General features: G+C 43.8%; 1 protein-coding gene across 2 annotated transcripts; it reads right to left on the bottom strand.

Moving 5' to 3' along the window:
- SLC25A38 (solute carrier family 25 member 38) lies at positions 1 to 13222 on the bottom strand. Of its 2 annotated transcripts, none has more exons than XM_033165036.1 (7): positions 13096 to 13222; positions 10232 to 10353; positions 8897 to 8981; positions 8405 to 8584; positions 8089 to 8257; positions 6668 to 6834; positions 1 to 661 (listed from the first exon to the last, which is right to left on the bottom strand). In XM_033165036.1, exons 1-7 carry the CDS (start codon positions 13162 to 13164, stop codon positions 539 to 541), a joined length of 915 nt encoding a protein of 304 aa, XP_033020927.1. In that variant the 5' UTR covers positions 13165 to 13222; the 3' UTR covers positions 1 to 538. The 2 variants fall into 2 exon arrangements, with proteins under 2 accessions (XP_033020927.1, XP_033020928.1); XM_033165037.1 differs by lacking the exon at positions 13096 to 13222 and adding an exon at positions 12736 to 12758.
- Positions 13223 to 17279: the final 4057 nt, after the last annotated feature.

Below are 17279 nucleotides of genomic sequence, written 5' to 3'. Positions count from 1 at the left end.
TAACAACTGCACCAGACAAGCTCTGAAACAGACACACTTCCTGTCGCCTCTCCTCTTTACCCTGTTTCTGTTTGGGCGTACAAGCAGAACGTGTTACTCGAGAGGAGAGCAGGCAGGAGAGTCAGCACACAATTCAGGAGTCACCGGTTCGGGGTGCTAGGCTCAGCCATCCCAACATCGCTTTCTTGAGAGTCTTTCCTGTGTTCTCTTTGGAAGCGGCTCAGGCTGAAGGGGACTTCTGGGAAAGGGTTTTTTTCTGAAGAAGGTGGGCCTTAGCAGCACGTCTGACACATGCACCCGATACAAAAATGTGCACTCGTATGTCAGTCTCCCTGGAATGCTCTTCCCGTCGTAACCAAAGAAAGATTTTGCTCCCCTCTGTCTCACTTATAGAAACCTGTTCCACAGGCTTAGGCGGCGTTTCCCCACAAACGGGTGCAAGTCACCTCCCATATGGATCAGGCCACCAGTTTCACAAAGCAACTGCAGCGAGTGGGAAGAACTGGATTAGGCCGCTTTGTTCTCCGGCAGAACTCACTCAGGATTTTATGCCCATTTTAGACATCATCTGTTCATAGACAGTCCACGCCATGGCCGCCATCAGCGTTCGCCGCAAAGCTCTTGGGACGGCACCTCGGAAAAAGCCTATTAATCCGTAATCCTGTAGGAGGAGAAAGAAGAAAGTGCCGTTGTTAAGCATGCAAACCCTTCAGCATGGCACATTAATGCTGCAGCAAATGTTCACCAAGTGTGATTTTCAGTTAGAAATTAAAGCTTAGGGTGGTTAAAGGATTTTCTAAGAAAAAAAACCCCAAATTTGAATGAATGGTCAACGTTTTCCAAAGCTGTCACAGTTGCTACCATTTCTCCTATCCGCTTCTGCATCGGGTTTTTATTCTGTCTAGAGACTCTCCCTCTTTGTAAAAAAAAAACCCAGAAGTTTTCCTTCTGGGATTATAGGGACAGAACTACCCAAACTGTACAGAAATTGTTAGAGATTTCATAATAGAAATATATTCATGTATGCGACTACAGCGGCAAGAATGTTACTTGCCCCAAAATGGAAAGAAGAGTGGTCCCAGCAAAAGAAGAATGGATACAAAAACTTATGGAATATGCAGAAATGGCAAAACTTACCAGAAAAATAAGAAATCAAGATAACAAACTTTTTTAAATAAAAGAATGGAAATGGTTTATTGAATATTTACAAATAAATTGTAAACAGATAAGAACATTGGCAGGATTACTGTAATAACCTGCAGTTTTATAGTATCTATTTAAAGTAGATGAATAAATGAGTAAATTAAGTTAATTTGGATATTCAGAAAATATTAAAAATAAATTTAAGGAACCGCAGAAAGAGGGGGAAGGAAGTCAAGTTTTGAAATGTCAAAATGATTATAAAATTAATGAAATATATAAAATTGAAAATCATAAAAAAATAATAATGAGACACTCCCTCTGTTACCTATGGGTTTAGCATTAGCTAGGCAAGGATCACTTAATGAAAATTATCACATGGTACTAGGTCAGTGATGGCGAACCCGTGGCACGCGTGCCACAGCTGGCACGCAGAGCTCTCTCTGCTGGCACGCCAGGGGCGGGGAAATGGCGCCGCCGCACAGCTCTGCTCATGCGTCCTGCCAGCGCAGGCGCAGCAGCAGACAGCAGCAATTTCCCTCCTTGGCGCCTGTCCCAGTGGTGTTTGGCTGCTGCTGCTGCTGGCTGCTGCGGAGGATTCGACGCGAGGCGACGACGACGAGGTAACAGCAGCGGGGGCTGGGCCAGGGGCGGCGGGTGAGGGGGAAGCCCTCCTTTTGAGCGCTGCGAGGGGGGGAGTGGAGACGGCGCTGCTCACTGTGCTGCTGCCTCTCAGGCTTCGCTCTTCCCTCTCGCGCCTCCCTGCCTCCCTCCCTCCATCCACACCCGGCCGTCTCTCTCTCTCTCTCTCTCTCTCTGTTGCCCCTCCCTCGGGCACCTTCGCCCCTTCTCGCCCTTTTTCTCTCCCCTCGCTCCTCATATTCCCTTCCTTTTGCGCTGCTGGTCTCCTTCAGCCTCCTCCTGATTCTCGTTCGCTTTCTGTCCCTTTCCCTTCCTCCTTTCCTGCTCCTCTTTGCGTCCTTTCCATTTCTTCTACCCCAGCCCCAGATATATTTCCTTCAGCCTTCTCCACTCCACTTTTCTTTTCTTTTCTCCCCTCCGCATTGCATATTCTCCTGATGGGATGTGGGTTTGCATTGTAAAAACATCTCTTCTTGCTGGGGGCAAAAAGGATATTTATGAAGGACACAGCAGGCATGGAGAGGCAATTTAACCATTTCCTCCCATGCTGCAGCCCTAAGGACTGTTGCTCTTCTGAGGTCAATTCCTAATTTGCTTTGGAGAGAGCCTCCCGTGTTAACATTTGCATTTCCTACCAATGCAAATAGCAATTTCAAAGGGGTGGTTTTCATAAGGACCACAATAGGTGTGGAAAGGGTTGAACTCTCCATCTGCTGTGGCCCTGATTATTATCAACTGCCCCAATTGATGCTATTTGCATTTAAAATAATAACAGCAAGCCAGCACACTGGATGCAAAGACACATTTAACATCACATCTTGCTTGCCCCTAGAAATGCTTGTAAGGAAAAAGAAAAAGAAAACCTTTTGGAGCAGCACTATAATCTCTATCTGTTACTGCTATTCAGAGACTGTGCATAAGATGAGTTATTTCCACTATGCTAACACATATATCTGCCTGACCAGCAGCTTAATTTTAGCACATATTCTGTTAAAGTGATCCATTTATTTATTCGATATAAAAATTCTGTCAATGTTCTACTTCTGCCTGTGTCTCCATCTGTTCACGAAGATCCACAAATACCATTTGGACACAATTTCAGATGCAGTGTTCAGAACTGGGCTCTATAAGTACTTGACATCCTGATCATATGCATATTGTTTCAGTCTGAATCAAAGTTGAAATAGTAACAAACTATCTAAATATCACCTCCTGGCAAATAGAAGGGGAAGAAATGGAGGCAATGAGAGATTTTACTTTCTTGGGCTCCATGATCACTGCAGATGGTGACAGCAGTCACGAAATTAAAAGACGCCTGCTTCTTGGGAGAAAAGCAATGACAAACCTAGATAGCATCTTAAAAAGCAGAGACATCACCTTGCTGACAAAGGTCCGTATACTTAAAGCTATGGTTTTCCCAGTAGTGATGTATGGAAGGGGGAGCTGGACCATCAAGAAGGCTGATCGCCAAAGAATTGATGCTTTTGAATTATGGTGCTGGAGGAGACTTGAGAGTCCCATGGACTGCAAGAAGATCAAACCTATCCATTCTTAAAGAAATCAGCCCTGAGTGCTCACTAGAAGGACAGATCCTGATGTTGAGGCTCCAGTACTTTGGCCACCTCATGAGAAGAGAAGACTCCCTGGAAAAGACCCTGATGTTGGGAAAGAGGGAGGGCACAAGGAGAAGGGGACGACAGAGGATGAGATGGTTGGACAGTGTTCTCGAAGCTACTAACATGAATTTGGCCAAACTACGAGAGTCAGTGAAGGATAGGCGTGCCTGGCGTGCTCTGGTCCATGGGGTCACGAAGAGTCGGACATGACTGAACGACTGAACAACAACAACAAGGCTTGTTCCATACAATGTCAGTCTGGCATATAATCATTATTACAAGTTGAGTATCCCTTTGTCTAAAATACATGCACATGTAGAGTTTATGGTTTTTTTCAATAAAAAACTGTAACATTGAAAACTTTGTTATTGTGTTTTACTTTTACTTTTAAGACTGCAAATGTTTGGACAACTGTAGGAGTTTTTTCTAACTAAAAACCTCGATATTCAGGTTTAATTGCAGTGTTGGCACTTTGAAATAAAAAAGTTTTTTTTCCGCTGCAGTTTGGGCACTCGGGCTCAAAAAGGTTCGCCATCACTGTACTAGGTGTTAACAACGCTCCACATTCCTTTCCCCAGGTTTCTTGCTAAAGCTGGATGAAAGGAATCTGGGGGTGCTCAAACTGTTTAAAGGAAATCTAGGTTTCTGAAACGGAGTTGTGTACAATTTCGTCAGGGTTAAGAATGGTCAATATAATTATGACCCTAGCCAGACAGGTGAGAAGGAAGGAAATTCATGTGTGCATTCATTAAGCAGGTAGTCCTTTGAGCCAAACCTATGTCTTGCTCTTGTTCCCTTAACCTAGATGGCAGTGTGTCTACACCATAACATCAGAGTCCCAAGTAAGGTATTCTCATGTTGCAGAATGATTAGCAAAACATATACCAAATGCTTACAAAAAAGGGGGCAAGCATTTGCCTTATGGACACAACAATGCTTAGGCACAAATGCTTATGAAGGAACTTGACAGATTCTCTCACTTGCGAAGACGAAAACATTTTGTATGGGTCCAGCTGATCAGCATAGAAACCTAACAAAAGAAACTGTTCAACAGCTATTCTTTGAATGACGTTAGGAATTATTCAAAAGGATATACTAGAACCATAGAAGATCTAGTTTGGTAAAGAGCAGGACAAGTGCATCATTCAGTGATACCTTAGCTTAATGAACTATTTCTAAACTAAATAGATCTCTTGGGAAGGGTTGTGTTATCTTTCTCCCTTTTAACTGTGTGTCCAAAGGACAAAGATATGGTTTACAACCATTTGTTCCCAGAGCAGAGCTAGCCCAGAATTGCTTCTGTCTGAAAGCAAGCCATCAAAGTATGCTCTGCCAGTGTAAGAGCCAAAGTGCTCTTTCAGACCTGGTACAGTCGTACTTCGGAAGTCAAACGACTTCCATTCCACTTCCAATACCGTTCAGAAACCAAGGCGCGGCTTCCAATTGGCTTTAGGAAGCTCCTGCAGCCAATCAGAAGCCGTGCCGGATGTTCGGGTTCCAAAGAACATTTGCAAACCGCAACACCATTTTCCAGGTTTGCGGCATTCGGGAGCCAAAACGTACGAGTGCCAAGGCATTCTACTTCCAAAGTACGACTGTAATGGGCAATCTCTCTACATGTAGGAGATGTCAGGGAAGGTCTATGCATACACAAAACAACGCTCTCACAATTCTGCAACACCAAAACAAAGTTGTAAAGTCAAAACAATGTATGCCAAGTCCAAAAGGTTGACGTGCAGTGATTCTATACTGAATTTGTAAAATTTGTAAAAATTCAGTATAGTTTTGGAGGGGAGAGTGAGGAGCTAGCAAGCCTAGAGAATGGGTCACAATGCGTGAACAGGGTTTGCATGTAGAAGTTCCCAGTTTCAGTACACAAACGATACTGAGCTCTAGGTCCAATGGTCAGATATAGAGCCAGTGTGGTGTAGTGGTTAAGAGCAGTAGACTCGTAATCTGGGGAACCGGGTTCTCTTCCCCTCTCTTCCACATGCAGCTGCTGGGTGACCTTGTGCCAGTCACACTACTTTGAAGTCTCTCAGCCCCACTCACCTCACAGAGTGTTTGTTGTGGGGGAGGAAGGGAAAGGAGAACGTTAGCCGCTTTGAGACTCCCTTGGGTAGTGAAAAGCGGGATATCAAATCCAAACTCTTCTTCTTCTTCTTCTTATATAGTGGTATAATGCACCTTTCTGGAAAGAGAGTTGCTCACATCGCTGAACACTCTCTAGGCAAGGACAGGCAAGGGACAAGCTGCGAGGCCAAAGTCCTATCCAAGCTCAATCTGCGGTTCTGAGCATCTGTTGTTATTCTGCCTTTTCCCCCTAACAGGGACTCAAGGTGGCTTACAGATAAAAATAAGAACAGCCGATGACCCCGGTCTACTCCTGCCTCAAACATAGCTGGAAAGCCTTCAATGCCTTAGGAAAAAATAACAGTATACCGTATTTTTCGCTCCATAGGACGCTCCGGACCATAGGGCGCACCTCATTTTTAGAGGAGGAAACAAGAAATTTTTTTTTTCCTGGTTTTCCTCCTCTAAAAGCACTGTTTTGTTTTGTTTTTTGTTTTGTTTTTGAGGATCAGCTAAAAGTTTTGCAGCTTTTTTGCAAAGGGAAAAGCCCTGGGGTTTTGGGGTTTTTTTTTTGGAGTATCAGCTAAAGGTTTTGCTGCTGTTTTTGCAAAGGCAAAAGGCCTTTTTTGAGAATCAGCTAAAAGTTTTGCAGCTTTTTTTTGCAAAGGGAAAAGCCCTAGGGTTTTTTTTTTGTTTTTGTTTTTTTGTTTTTTTGAGGATCAGCTAAAGGTTTTGCAGCTTTTTTTGCAAAGGGGGAAAAGCAAAGAGGAAAAGCCCCATTTTAATGGGGTTTAACTCACATTTCTGAAAAATCTTAAGGAAAGGGAGCCATTTCTACTGTTTCCAGACAGATAATCTAATCAGCCAGTCACATGTTCTGGGGAAACAAACAACCTCCCTCTGCAGCACATTCAACAAAGGAGGGCGGGGCTGAAAGGGAGCCGGGACTCTTATCTCTCTCCCGATCTCTAGCTGATCAGCTGCTGAGCGGGGTCCTTTCAACACTCCCTTTTCTCTTTGTAAAATAAAAAGCACAATCTGCTTTTGGCCCCTGGGCAATTCAGCTCCAGGGACCACCATTCGCTCCATAAGACGCACAGGTATTTCCCCTTACTTTCTAGGAGGAAAAAAGTGCGTCTTATGGAGCAAAAAATACGGTAAAAATGTGATTAGTTAATGAGCAAACTCAACCTTACCCTGAAGATTAAGGCAATGGCTTGGCGCATCCGGAGGTGTCTGTCGGATGACACCTGCACGTGGGTTTTGATGACGTCAGCAGGCTGAGTTGCCAGCGATGCCAGAATCCCTGCAACGGTCCCACAGCCAAAGTTCACTAAAGGTGAGAGTGCTGGGTCCACTTGGTCTGGAAAAGAACGAGCAAAAAACCATTTCACAATTAGCTCTCGGCAGGATAAAAGGACGATCATAAAGTCTTATGCCAAATCTTTCTTAATCATCTTAAAACCTCAGTAACTTATTCCACCTAAAATGTACTTGGATAAAAGGAGATTTCAGCTTCCTTAAGCAACCTGTCACATTTCCCTAACTGTTCCCCCACTTAAATTTAGCCCAATTTTACATCCAGAGCTGCTTGTCCCATCTTCCTTATCCTATCTTTTAAATTGTCCAAAAACTCGCCAGCCCCTTTACCCAAACTCAGCTTATTCCTCCCAAACTTTGCCACATGACCTGCTCTATTCTGAGCAGGTTTTTACTCAAAGCAAACCCACTGAAATCAATGAACCTAACATAGTTCTGTTCATTAAATGTAGCTGACTACCGTCCTTAAGACTTTCTGTTTGATTTCCCTGCAGCATGCTTTCAAATTGCCTCTGACATTTCAAACAAGTAGTAACCAGCACTGAGCGTTTGTCACAGCCCTATTAAAACATACAAATAAATAAATAAAGTAAGAGGTGTCTGCCAAGCCAGCTTCAAGGGCATTCAACTTCACTGTGGCATCATCCCATTGCTGACTCAGAAATGTGCTCTGCTGTAACTTCCTGGACCTTACAGTGTTCAGTGCTAATCTGGCACAGCTAGGTAGCTGACGAAACAGATTACTCAGCAGATTATATCATGGTGTTTTCCCCCTGCAGAGTAAGGCCGCAATTCTATTATGCAACAGACATTTTTTTCTTTTAAATAAACATGCTTAAGACAGGGTTGCAAAGAGACCAGGCATAGAATAGACTATAAGCAAAGGACTATGTTTAAAAGGGGTGTTTTAGAAGCAGCATCCACCATGACTAAATTTAAATCACAGAAACAATCATGCATAGAAATATTCTTCCCCAGTTATCAGGTGACAAGAAGATGACATATCTCCAAAACTCTGCCAACTCTCTTGAGTGTAGCAATCTGCAGTTACGTACACCAACAATGACTGGTGCATAGCAAATATTCTCCAAGCAAAATTACATTGCTACAAATATTGAAATGTGGCCTGTCAACCCACCATTCAGTCATGCAGCTCATTCTTTGGTCAACCAGGTGAATAAATGCTTCAACGGCTCATCCTGATCCTGCTGGAAAAGCCTGATGTACCTTATCTAAACCCTACAATTTAAATTCCGGGAACAGAAAGCTGTGAGGACAACATTACAATCACCCTTACCATACGGTGCTATCTTTTTGGTTTGCGTGTAGAACATGAAGTAAATGCCAGAAAAGGGCGCATCACGCAGGAGTGTTGCAGTCAGACCGCTAAACAAGGCCTGGACACTTTCTGACCGATAGATGCTCCTCAGGGCTCCATAAATGCTTTCATAGCCGTACCTTCCACACTGCAAACCAAACACAAAAGTGAAATTGAACACCTACAACGAAAGTGTCCTTGGGCTGTATAGTTGAAAGGCAGCAATTGACCTATACGAACCGGTTGAGGGACTAGTAGAGCCATTTTCTTTTTAAAAAATGGCTACAAAACTCACCTCGTACCGTGTTTTCACTACAGTGATAGGCATCATTGAAACCACAGCTACAGTACGTGAGGTGCCACCCAGCAAAACAGACTCCAGGGCTGTAGGAGAACGATCCAGCAGAAAATGCTGTTTTATCATATATAAAGTGCTGAAGTAAATCCCTACTCCTGGAATGCATCTTGCAAAGGACTGCGAAGAGATGAAAGGGCAACAGTGGGGAGAGAGAAAGCATTTAGTGGTAAGACCACAACGGAAATTCTATTGCATATTTATTTCTTTTCAAGCTACGTGGCCAGCTCACAATTCAAGACACTGTAAACACGAGACTACATTTTCTACAATCTTAGACCTACTCAGAGCAGAGCCATGGAGATTAATGGTATTAAGTTAGTCATGTTCCTTTATTTCTGTTAACAGGGTGTTCGTCTCACAAGGAGACAAAAGGTTAACTCCAACAAATCCAAAAGAAAAGAAAAACACTGTTTTATTTAGGCAACTTACCGGAGAAACACCCTTCCACAGCCCCAGTATACTTTCTGTGCGAACCACCTTAAAGAACAGAGTTACCATGCCAACACGGCCTGATCTGCAAGGAAAACCAAATCGGAGGTTAAAAACAGGCACACATAATCACAACAGTCTATTGATAGGAAACACACTGCAAAATAATCCTTTCCTCCTTCCGTTGGCCAAAGCCCTCCAGAGACGAGCAGGTACACCAAGCCATTCCTGCTTCCCTGAACAAGTTATTTGATGTCCATTTAATAAACAAAGAGGTTTGAATCCTGCCATTCTTCTCTATTGACCACTGACATATTAGTTTATGACAACACTACATGAAAAGGCCAATACAGTGGAACCCCGGGTTACACACGTGATCCGTTCCAGGTCGCCGTGCATTACGCGGGCGTGCATAACTCGAACAAAAACCGTAAAACTGGAAGTCGTGCGATTTGAGCGCTTCTGCGCATGTGTGAAGTGTGCAGAAGCGTTCTGCGCATCCGGCGGTCGCGCCCTCCGGAAAACACTTCCAGGGTGCGGGAGTGCGTATCCCGAATGTACGCAACACGAGGTATGACTGTACACTACTTTGGCATGTGCTTACATTTTAGTTCATGGTATCAAGAGTACTTGCTGTTTCAGTGGGAATGGCTTTTCAGGGCTTCCGGTAAAAATGATCCATGTTTTTCAAGACAGCTCTAGCTTGATCAGTTACAGGTGGGTAGCCGTGTTGGTCTGCCATAGTCGAAACAAAATAGAAAATTCTTTCCAGTAGCACCTTAGAGACCAGAAGTCACCAGATATTTAAGGATCTTAAATATTTAAGATATTTAAGGATTATATTTAAGGATCTGGTGACTTCTGTTTCAGTGTATCTGAAGAAGTGTGCATGCACACGAAAGCTCATACCAAGAACAAACTCAGTTGGTCTCTAAGGTGCTACTGGAAAGAATTTTCTATTTTGTTTCTAGCTAGATCAGTCACTCAAAACAGGAATGGCTCAGACATACAATCGGGACGATTTTTTAAGTTTGGAAACCTCATTGTAAGCCAAGGTGACTGCACACAGTCACAGCCCATGATCATAATTACTAATTATTAATCATCCTGGTTATCTAGTGACTGAGACCACCCTATAAATGCATTTATTAGATTAAAAACGGAGGCTGAAATATGCTCTTTCCCCTCATGGTCTTGCAACACCTTTTGGAAGACCTTTCCTACTTCATTTGCCAAACGCTTTTCACCCTCTTCTGTTCTCATTCTGTCTCTATTCCAAACCTCTAATACCAAGGGCGTAAGCGTCCGTCTCTTCTTGAAATATCAAATGCTTACCCATTGACAGATGGCTGTAGGGTCTGCAGGCGGGTTTTAAGCAGGTCTAGCGGCTGGAATAGCAGGGTAGAGCAGGTCCCACTGATGGAGCCACAAACAAAGGCTTTCACCACAGGGTGCATCTTCAAAGGAAAACAGTGCAATGTTAAAAGGAAAAGACTTTAAATGAGATGTATTAGCCCCAGCAAAGACATAATACATATTTTTTATGCTCATCTCAGGATTTGCTTTCATAAATGGTATTGGTCAAAATACTCAACAAGTTGCAATTTAACGCCAATGTGCTGCAATGCCTCTCACATGTTTAAGCCTGTTGGAAGTCTTGTGACAATTGTGCATGATTTCAACTAGTTGTAGAAATGTTAAGGGAACTCATAGGCAGCTTAGCCCAACCCTGTCAGTGCAGAAAATCCACAGCTACAGCATCCCTCGTGCCAATACTTATCAATCTCACCAAAAAAGTGTCTACAACATCCCAAAGCTATATTTTCCACTGTCAAACCGCTAATACTACCAGAAAGTTGTTCCTCGTGTCTTGAGGAATGTGTTACTTTGCAGTAAATCTCTCAAGAGAATACTTATATAGGTGTCTTCAGTTATACGTCACCATCCTTAAATGAGAATCTCAGGAATCTCATGTAAAACCTCACAAAATACCATCCTGGTTTATTACACATAATGTACCTTCCGAATACATTAGTCTGTTACGTTGCATCCTCGATACACTGACGCTACAGTCCTGCATGTAATGCTCCTAGATAAGCACAGCTTAAAATCCCAATGAATAACATAATTATTAAATTATAATATTATGAATTAATGATGTCATCACGAACCAGCCCCTCAAATACTCAAGAACAGAAACCCATGGGATTTTTGATCTATACATTAACTTGCGCTAGGATAATGGCAGTGATTTATCCAGGTATTATTGTGGCTTCAAACACCCTCACTAGGGAATCGTCCCACAGAAGAGTGAATTCACTTCCAAAAAGGATTTATAGAATTGTGCTGTTAGTTATATGTGAAATGCTGCTTTTGACAGGCTCGTGCCTTAAATCCCATTAATTTCAATTTCAGATATTTAAGGGGGTCCTTTGGGACTTCAAAAGGGCTTGTCGTTGACAGGAACATGTCTAGGAAATCAAGATTTCCGCTGCAATTTCACGCCTGGAAACAATCGGATCTTCAGCCGCGCTTCTCACAAAATACTGACCATTCTCAGTATTGAGAAATCAGTCAAGGGAAGATCCCGGAACGTTCCAGAACCAACCCATCCAACAGCAGTGGCAACATTCCCACTGTAGCATCTCTGAGAATATAGTGGCATTGGCTTTGAAATAAGGCCACCTGTCTGTGAACAACTGAAGGCCAGCAACTGACTATTAGTTGACTCTCCAGCTGACTTAAAAGCATAAGAACATAAGAAGAGTTCTGCTGGATCAGATTAAAGCCCGTCCCATCAAACTTCCTGGCCAACTAGATGCCTACAAGAAGTCTGCAAGCAAGGCCTTCTCGGTGGTTGCTCCCAGACTTTGGCGCTCCCTCCCTAGCAAGGTTAGGCAGGATCCTTCATTGGTGTCCTTCTGCTAGCAGGTGAAGACCTTCACATTCCAGCAGGCTTTGAGGAACTGACCGCTTTTAATGAGAGGGCTGGGGCTATGCTGTTTTTATTATTATCTGTTTTTAATACACACAGTTTTAATTCTATTGTTTAATTGTTTGTTAATGATTTCCCCCCCCCCATATGTTTTTTGCTGTTCTTATTTTATTCATAAGCTGCTTTGTGTCCCTGTCAAGGCAAAAGGCGGGGTATAAATCAACAGAATGATAACAACAGAATGATAACAACAACAACAACAACATGAACATAACAATACTCCCCAGCAACCATTATTCAGAGGCTAATCCTAAAGGTAGTACATAGCCCCTCCATGGAGCAGTCAGTAGAGCATGGGGCTCTTAATCTCAGGGTGGCAGGTTCATTGGGCAAAAGATTGTGCCTTACAAGGGGGTTGGGCTGGATGACCCTTGGGGGTCCCTTCCAACTCTACTCTTCCCCCAGACAGAGATCAGAAGCAGTTCCCCACCCCGCATACGCCCACCACACCCCCACACCCTCCAACCCCTACCCACCTCCCCAGGTAAAAAAAATAAAGGTAAAGGTACCCCTGACCATTAGGTCCAGTCGCGGACGACTCTGGGGTTGCAGCGCTCATCTCGCTCTATAGGCCGAGGGAGCTGGCGTTTGTCCGCAGACAGCTTCCGGGTCATGTGGCCAGCATGACTAAGCCGCTTCTGGCGAACCAGAGCAGCGCATGGAAACGCCGTTTACCTTCCCACCGGAGTGGTACCTGTTTATCTACTTGCACTTTGACGTGCTTTCGAACTGCTAGGTGGGCAGGAGCTGGGACCGAGCAACGGGAGCTCACCCCATCACGGGTATTGTAGACAAGTTTAATAAATAACAATGAATTAGGGCTCTTGTCCCGAGTCCCACCCACCCAGCCAGAGACCAGAAGCGGTCCCCTACCCCCATACACCCCTCCAACCCCCACAAACCCCCCTCCAACCCCATCCCACCTCCCCAGGTATACAAGTTTAATAAATAACAATGAATAAGGGCTCTTGTCCCGACTCCCACCCACCCAGCCAGAGAGGAGAAGCGGTCCCCCTCCCACCCAAGCTGTGAGGGCCTGCAACTCTGCTTGTGCTTACTCGGGAGCAAGCCAAACCACCACCCGGCAGAGGCGCCCGGCCGCCTTATTGCGGGGAGCGGGATGCCGGCAAGCCCAGGCCAGGCCACCCTTTCCCCCCCCCCATCCAGCCCCACCCCCATTTGAGAAAGTGGCGCCCCCACTGACCGCCATGGCCTCTCGGGCCCCCGGCCAACTTCTCCTCAGCTCCGCCTCGGGTCCCGCAGCCGAGGGCATCCCACGCAGCTCGCCGCCGGGCCACAGCCGCGCCGACGCCTCCGACGCCCGACCAATCCGAGGCGAGGGGAGGGGCCTGGCCACGTGAAGGGAGGGGGCGGGGCTTCGCCTGCCGCCCCGCCCCCGAGGCCAAAGGACCGCGCGCCGAGAGCGGTGATCGCGGAGAGCGTCGCAGACCTGGAAGGGGGAACCCAAGGGGTCATCTAGTCCAACCCCGCTCGCAGGACGCGCGGCTAAAGCGTCGCCTGCAACACGGGCTCCCAACCTCAAAGCAGGGGAAGGAGGGTTTGCAGCCTGCAGCCCCCCTGGAAAAAAGGAAAGGGGGAACAAAGGTGAAGGGAGGAGGACTTGCAGTGCAGTCAGCAGCTCGCGCGCGCGTTTTTAACTCACAGACAACTAGAATCGGAACTGCAGAGTTGGAAAGGATCCCGAGGGTCACCGAGCCCAACCTTTTGTGGGAACCCAGTTTTGGCACTGGAAACAAATCCCCAGGCTGATGAGTGCATATATAACCACATACATACATACATAACCACACTTTCTCTTAATTCTAAATGTACATCTGCAGCCTTTGAAAAATAATAATAATTGCACAGATTATACTTATTTTTCTAGGTAATCTCCCAAATAAACGTATTTGGTGGTGTTTATTTTCTTGACATGTGCTTTATATAAATAAATTCTATTTGTAGGTACATCGCAACTCTGCAGACAAAATGTATTTGGGGTTTTAATCCCTTTCCAGCACGGACGAGGCTCGGTGCGGAATTTATAATCGTGTTTTAAATACCTATGATGAGCAGCCCGATTTTAGGAACCTGCCCAGTTTTCTTACCACTGAAGAGTTCCACCTTGTTTCCTACTTCGCGTTTGCCTGGAACAGAGCAGGTGGTGGTGGAATTGAACCTAAAGAACTAAGGATCCTGGAATTGAACCTAAACATTATTAAGGATCCTAGAATTAAACCTAAAAATGATTGAGGATCCAGGAATTAAACTTAAAAATTAAACCTAACAATTGCTAAGGATCGTGAACTCAAACAAACAAAAAGATCCTAGACCTAAACCTAAAAATTGCTAAGGATCGTGGCCGTTTTCAGCTCCTCTCTGTCAATTCTGCTTCGATATATGCTATTTAAACGGTTTGCGTCGCCAGATCTTCTCAGACTGCAATTCCCATCATCCCAAGCACGTCGATTGGAGATGACGAAAGAGCCCGGTTATAGAGAGGAAGCCTGGTGGTTAGCTCATCACCACGGAGCTAGGAAAAAGTTTAGAGTCACGTATCTCCATAGGTTGAATTTGAGCTAGTTTTTATAGAGAGATGAAAGCGCATTATAAAAGCTTAGGAAAAACAATTGGATTTGGGAAAGAACTTGTCTTGGAGCCCAATTCTGGTACTGAAAAGAAATCCCCAGGCTACGTACGAGTTTAGCCTCTTTCCCAGGCTAAACATACCCAACTCCTTCACCCATTCCTCATAAGGCTTGGTTTCCAGACCCTTGATCATCTTGGTTGCCCTCTTCCATGATGTTGCTGTGTGTTTTTTAAACTCTTTTTGGTTTATCCTTAATTCTTATTTCTTTTAATTAAATAGTTGTTTTAAGATGCTTTTACTGATAATTTTATTCTTTTTGCAAAGCACAAAGATGTGGATTTAGAAATTAAGCAGTACAGGCAACCCGCCATTAACGTCACGTTTCGAGGCACCACACGCATCAGTAAAATTGCGTGTATTTGAAACACCGTTGGAAAAGCCCAACCCTCTGTTCTGCCCCCCACCCCGCTCCGCCCCTCTGGGTGACGTTTCTGACATTTATCATTCACTTCTGAGTTATGTGCGTGTCCACAAGTTGCACACATATTGAACACGTGTTCATGGGTGGTTGTCTAGATATAAATGTTATGAAATAAAAGAATAAATAAACTGCAAGCTGTAGCCTGCTGTCTGCACTGGAGGGCTAGTTACAGGTGGGTAGCCGTGTTGGTCTGCCATAGTCAAAACAAAATAAAAAATTATTTCCAGTAGCACCTTAGAGACCAACTAAGTTTGTTCTTGGTATGAGCTTTCGTGTGCATGCACACTTCTTCAGATACTGGAGGGCTGTTTGACTCCTATTTTATATACAAGGATATATAGAGATGTATAGAGATATATTGGGGAGGGGGGAATTGGTATGAAGATGCTAGTGCCAAGAAATATTCACATATTGAGAAGGGATGGGATTTTTAAAAGCCTGCCCCCCCATTTCCTTTTCTCTCTCCTTCAAGCAATACTTCCACATTCTGTCAGGCTATTCTTTGGGTTTGGGTTCCCTCCCTGGTTTATAAATATAAATAATTCTGACTATTTACTGAACCTCCTAAGGATGCTGAGACTATGAACTTGTTTTTTGGGGTGGCCTAATTTCACTTCCAAACTGATAGGCAGTCGACCTCCTGAGGCTGCTATTATAGATAATGGTAGACTTCCATTATCTTACGTCTAATTAAGTTTTCAAAATTAATTTTTTAAACTGAGAATATTTCAATTGAACAAAATAAAGTAGAAATAAAAAGTGCAGCACATACAGTAGTCTATACTAAAATGGGAAGATGCAGAATAGATTAGCATGGCTCTAATTAAATTGACCACTAGAGGTCTTTGCAGAACCACCAGCAGACCAGTCAAGGGCAGAGCCACACCATACATTTAAAGTTCTTTTCCGTAAAATAAAAGGCTTGTTCGGGTTGCCACCTTTGGCAAAACACAGGACAAGACAACTGCAATGAGCAAATGGTATGAGTGCATCTACTGGTAATGCATTTCCAAAAATAAAGCATTTCTTCAGCTGAGCTCTCTAGACTTGACTCAGCTTGTGTCTGTTTAGGGTGTTCTCTCTAGTTCCGAAACTAAAGTACTTTTCAGATTTTGATACATGAAGCCAGATGGGTGGGGTGTAAATAAAAAAATATTATTATTATTATTATTCGTCCTCAGCAAATAGTGCAGCTTTCCTTAATTTTCTCCAGCATCCCTTAGGCACACTCTTTCTACCCCCCACAAAAAAAACATGGCATGGAAGGAAAATTGGTGGATTGGTAGAGTGAGTCTGGGACATGGATTTTTTTCTGTGCTGTATATAACATTACATAGTACAAAACTTTCCTCTCCAACCAGGCCTATTCAATGTGTTTGTGGGAGTGGGGGATTCTTGTTTTGTTTTAACTATTTAGTCTGTGCTTTTATCCTGTATTTTTATCTTGTGAACTGCCCTGAGATCTTTGGATGAAAGGCGGTATATAAATTTAATAAAATAATAATATTTGTTCAAATCCATAGAAAATGGTGTCCTATGTGACATTCCTTGCAGCCCTCTTTCATATTTTTGCTGTCTTTGCAAAAGATAGAAAATTCCCCTTTTGTATGTTTTGTGAGAAGAGCTCAGTCATAGAACATAACTGCTGATCAAGCAGTTCCTCTTTAAATTACGGGTAGGTGAGGATTAGTTACTCAAAAAAAAAGGAATATGTCCTTTTTCTTCCCAGCATTCCTTGGGCATATTTCATCTCCCAAGATGCTGGGTGGGTGGGAAACCATAGTAACTGGCTAAGCTAAATGCAAAAACGCACATAACTTTCATTCTGTAAAGCAGTGAATCAGAAATTCTCATTTTCTTATCTATCTATCCAGTGCTTTTTTTTCTGGGGGTACGCATACCCCTAAACTTTTTGTGAATCTAACAGATGAATTTAATACTGACTCCAACAAGAGCTTCATTGCATTTAAACACTGTAGCCAACTTAATGTTTATAAAATTGGTGAAATTTTCTTAGGGGTGGGGGGAAACCACTATCTATCTATCTATCTAAAATGACATTTCTTTATTTAAAAGTTTTTATACCCTGTCCTCCCCTCAGACTGGAGCAGAGGCAGGATTGCAACATAACATGTGACATAAACGTTACCAAACAAAACAAATGATAAATTATTGTAGGAGTCAAGTCCATGGCACTCTGGGAAAATTAATTTTCCAGGGGACACTCTTTATGTCACATGATCATTCGCCTCAGAATTTGGTGGATGTTCATGTCATAATCCCACCCCGTTGTTTTTTTCCAGCCCAGCAAGAGCCC

This window comes from Lacerta agilis, chromosome 12 (assembly GCF_009819535.1).
Source record: "Lacerta agilis isolate rLacAgi1 chromosome 12, rLacAgi1.pri, whole genome shotgun sequence".
NCBI lineage: Eukaryota > Metazoa > Chordata > Lepidosauria > Squamata > Lacertidae > Lacerta > Lacerta agilis.
This window is presented reverse-complemented; position numbering and strand designations above follow the sequence as displayed.

Excerpts from the sequence above, each read along its gene's own strand:
- SLC25A38 (XM_033165036.1), bottom strand. The coding sequence starts at position 13,164 with ATGCCCTCGGCTGCGGGACCCGAGGCGGAGCTGAGGAGAAGTTGGCCG. Across the intron at positions 10,354-13,095 it reads GGGCCCGAGAGGCCATGGCG|ATGCACCCTGTGGTGAAAGC; the intron begins GTCAGTGGGGGC and ends TTTCCTTTGAAG. Across the intron at positions 8,982-10,231 it reads CTACAGCCATCTGTCAATGG|ATCAGGCCGTGTTGGCATGG; the intron begins GTAAGCATTTGA and ends TTTTCCTTGCAG.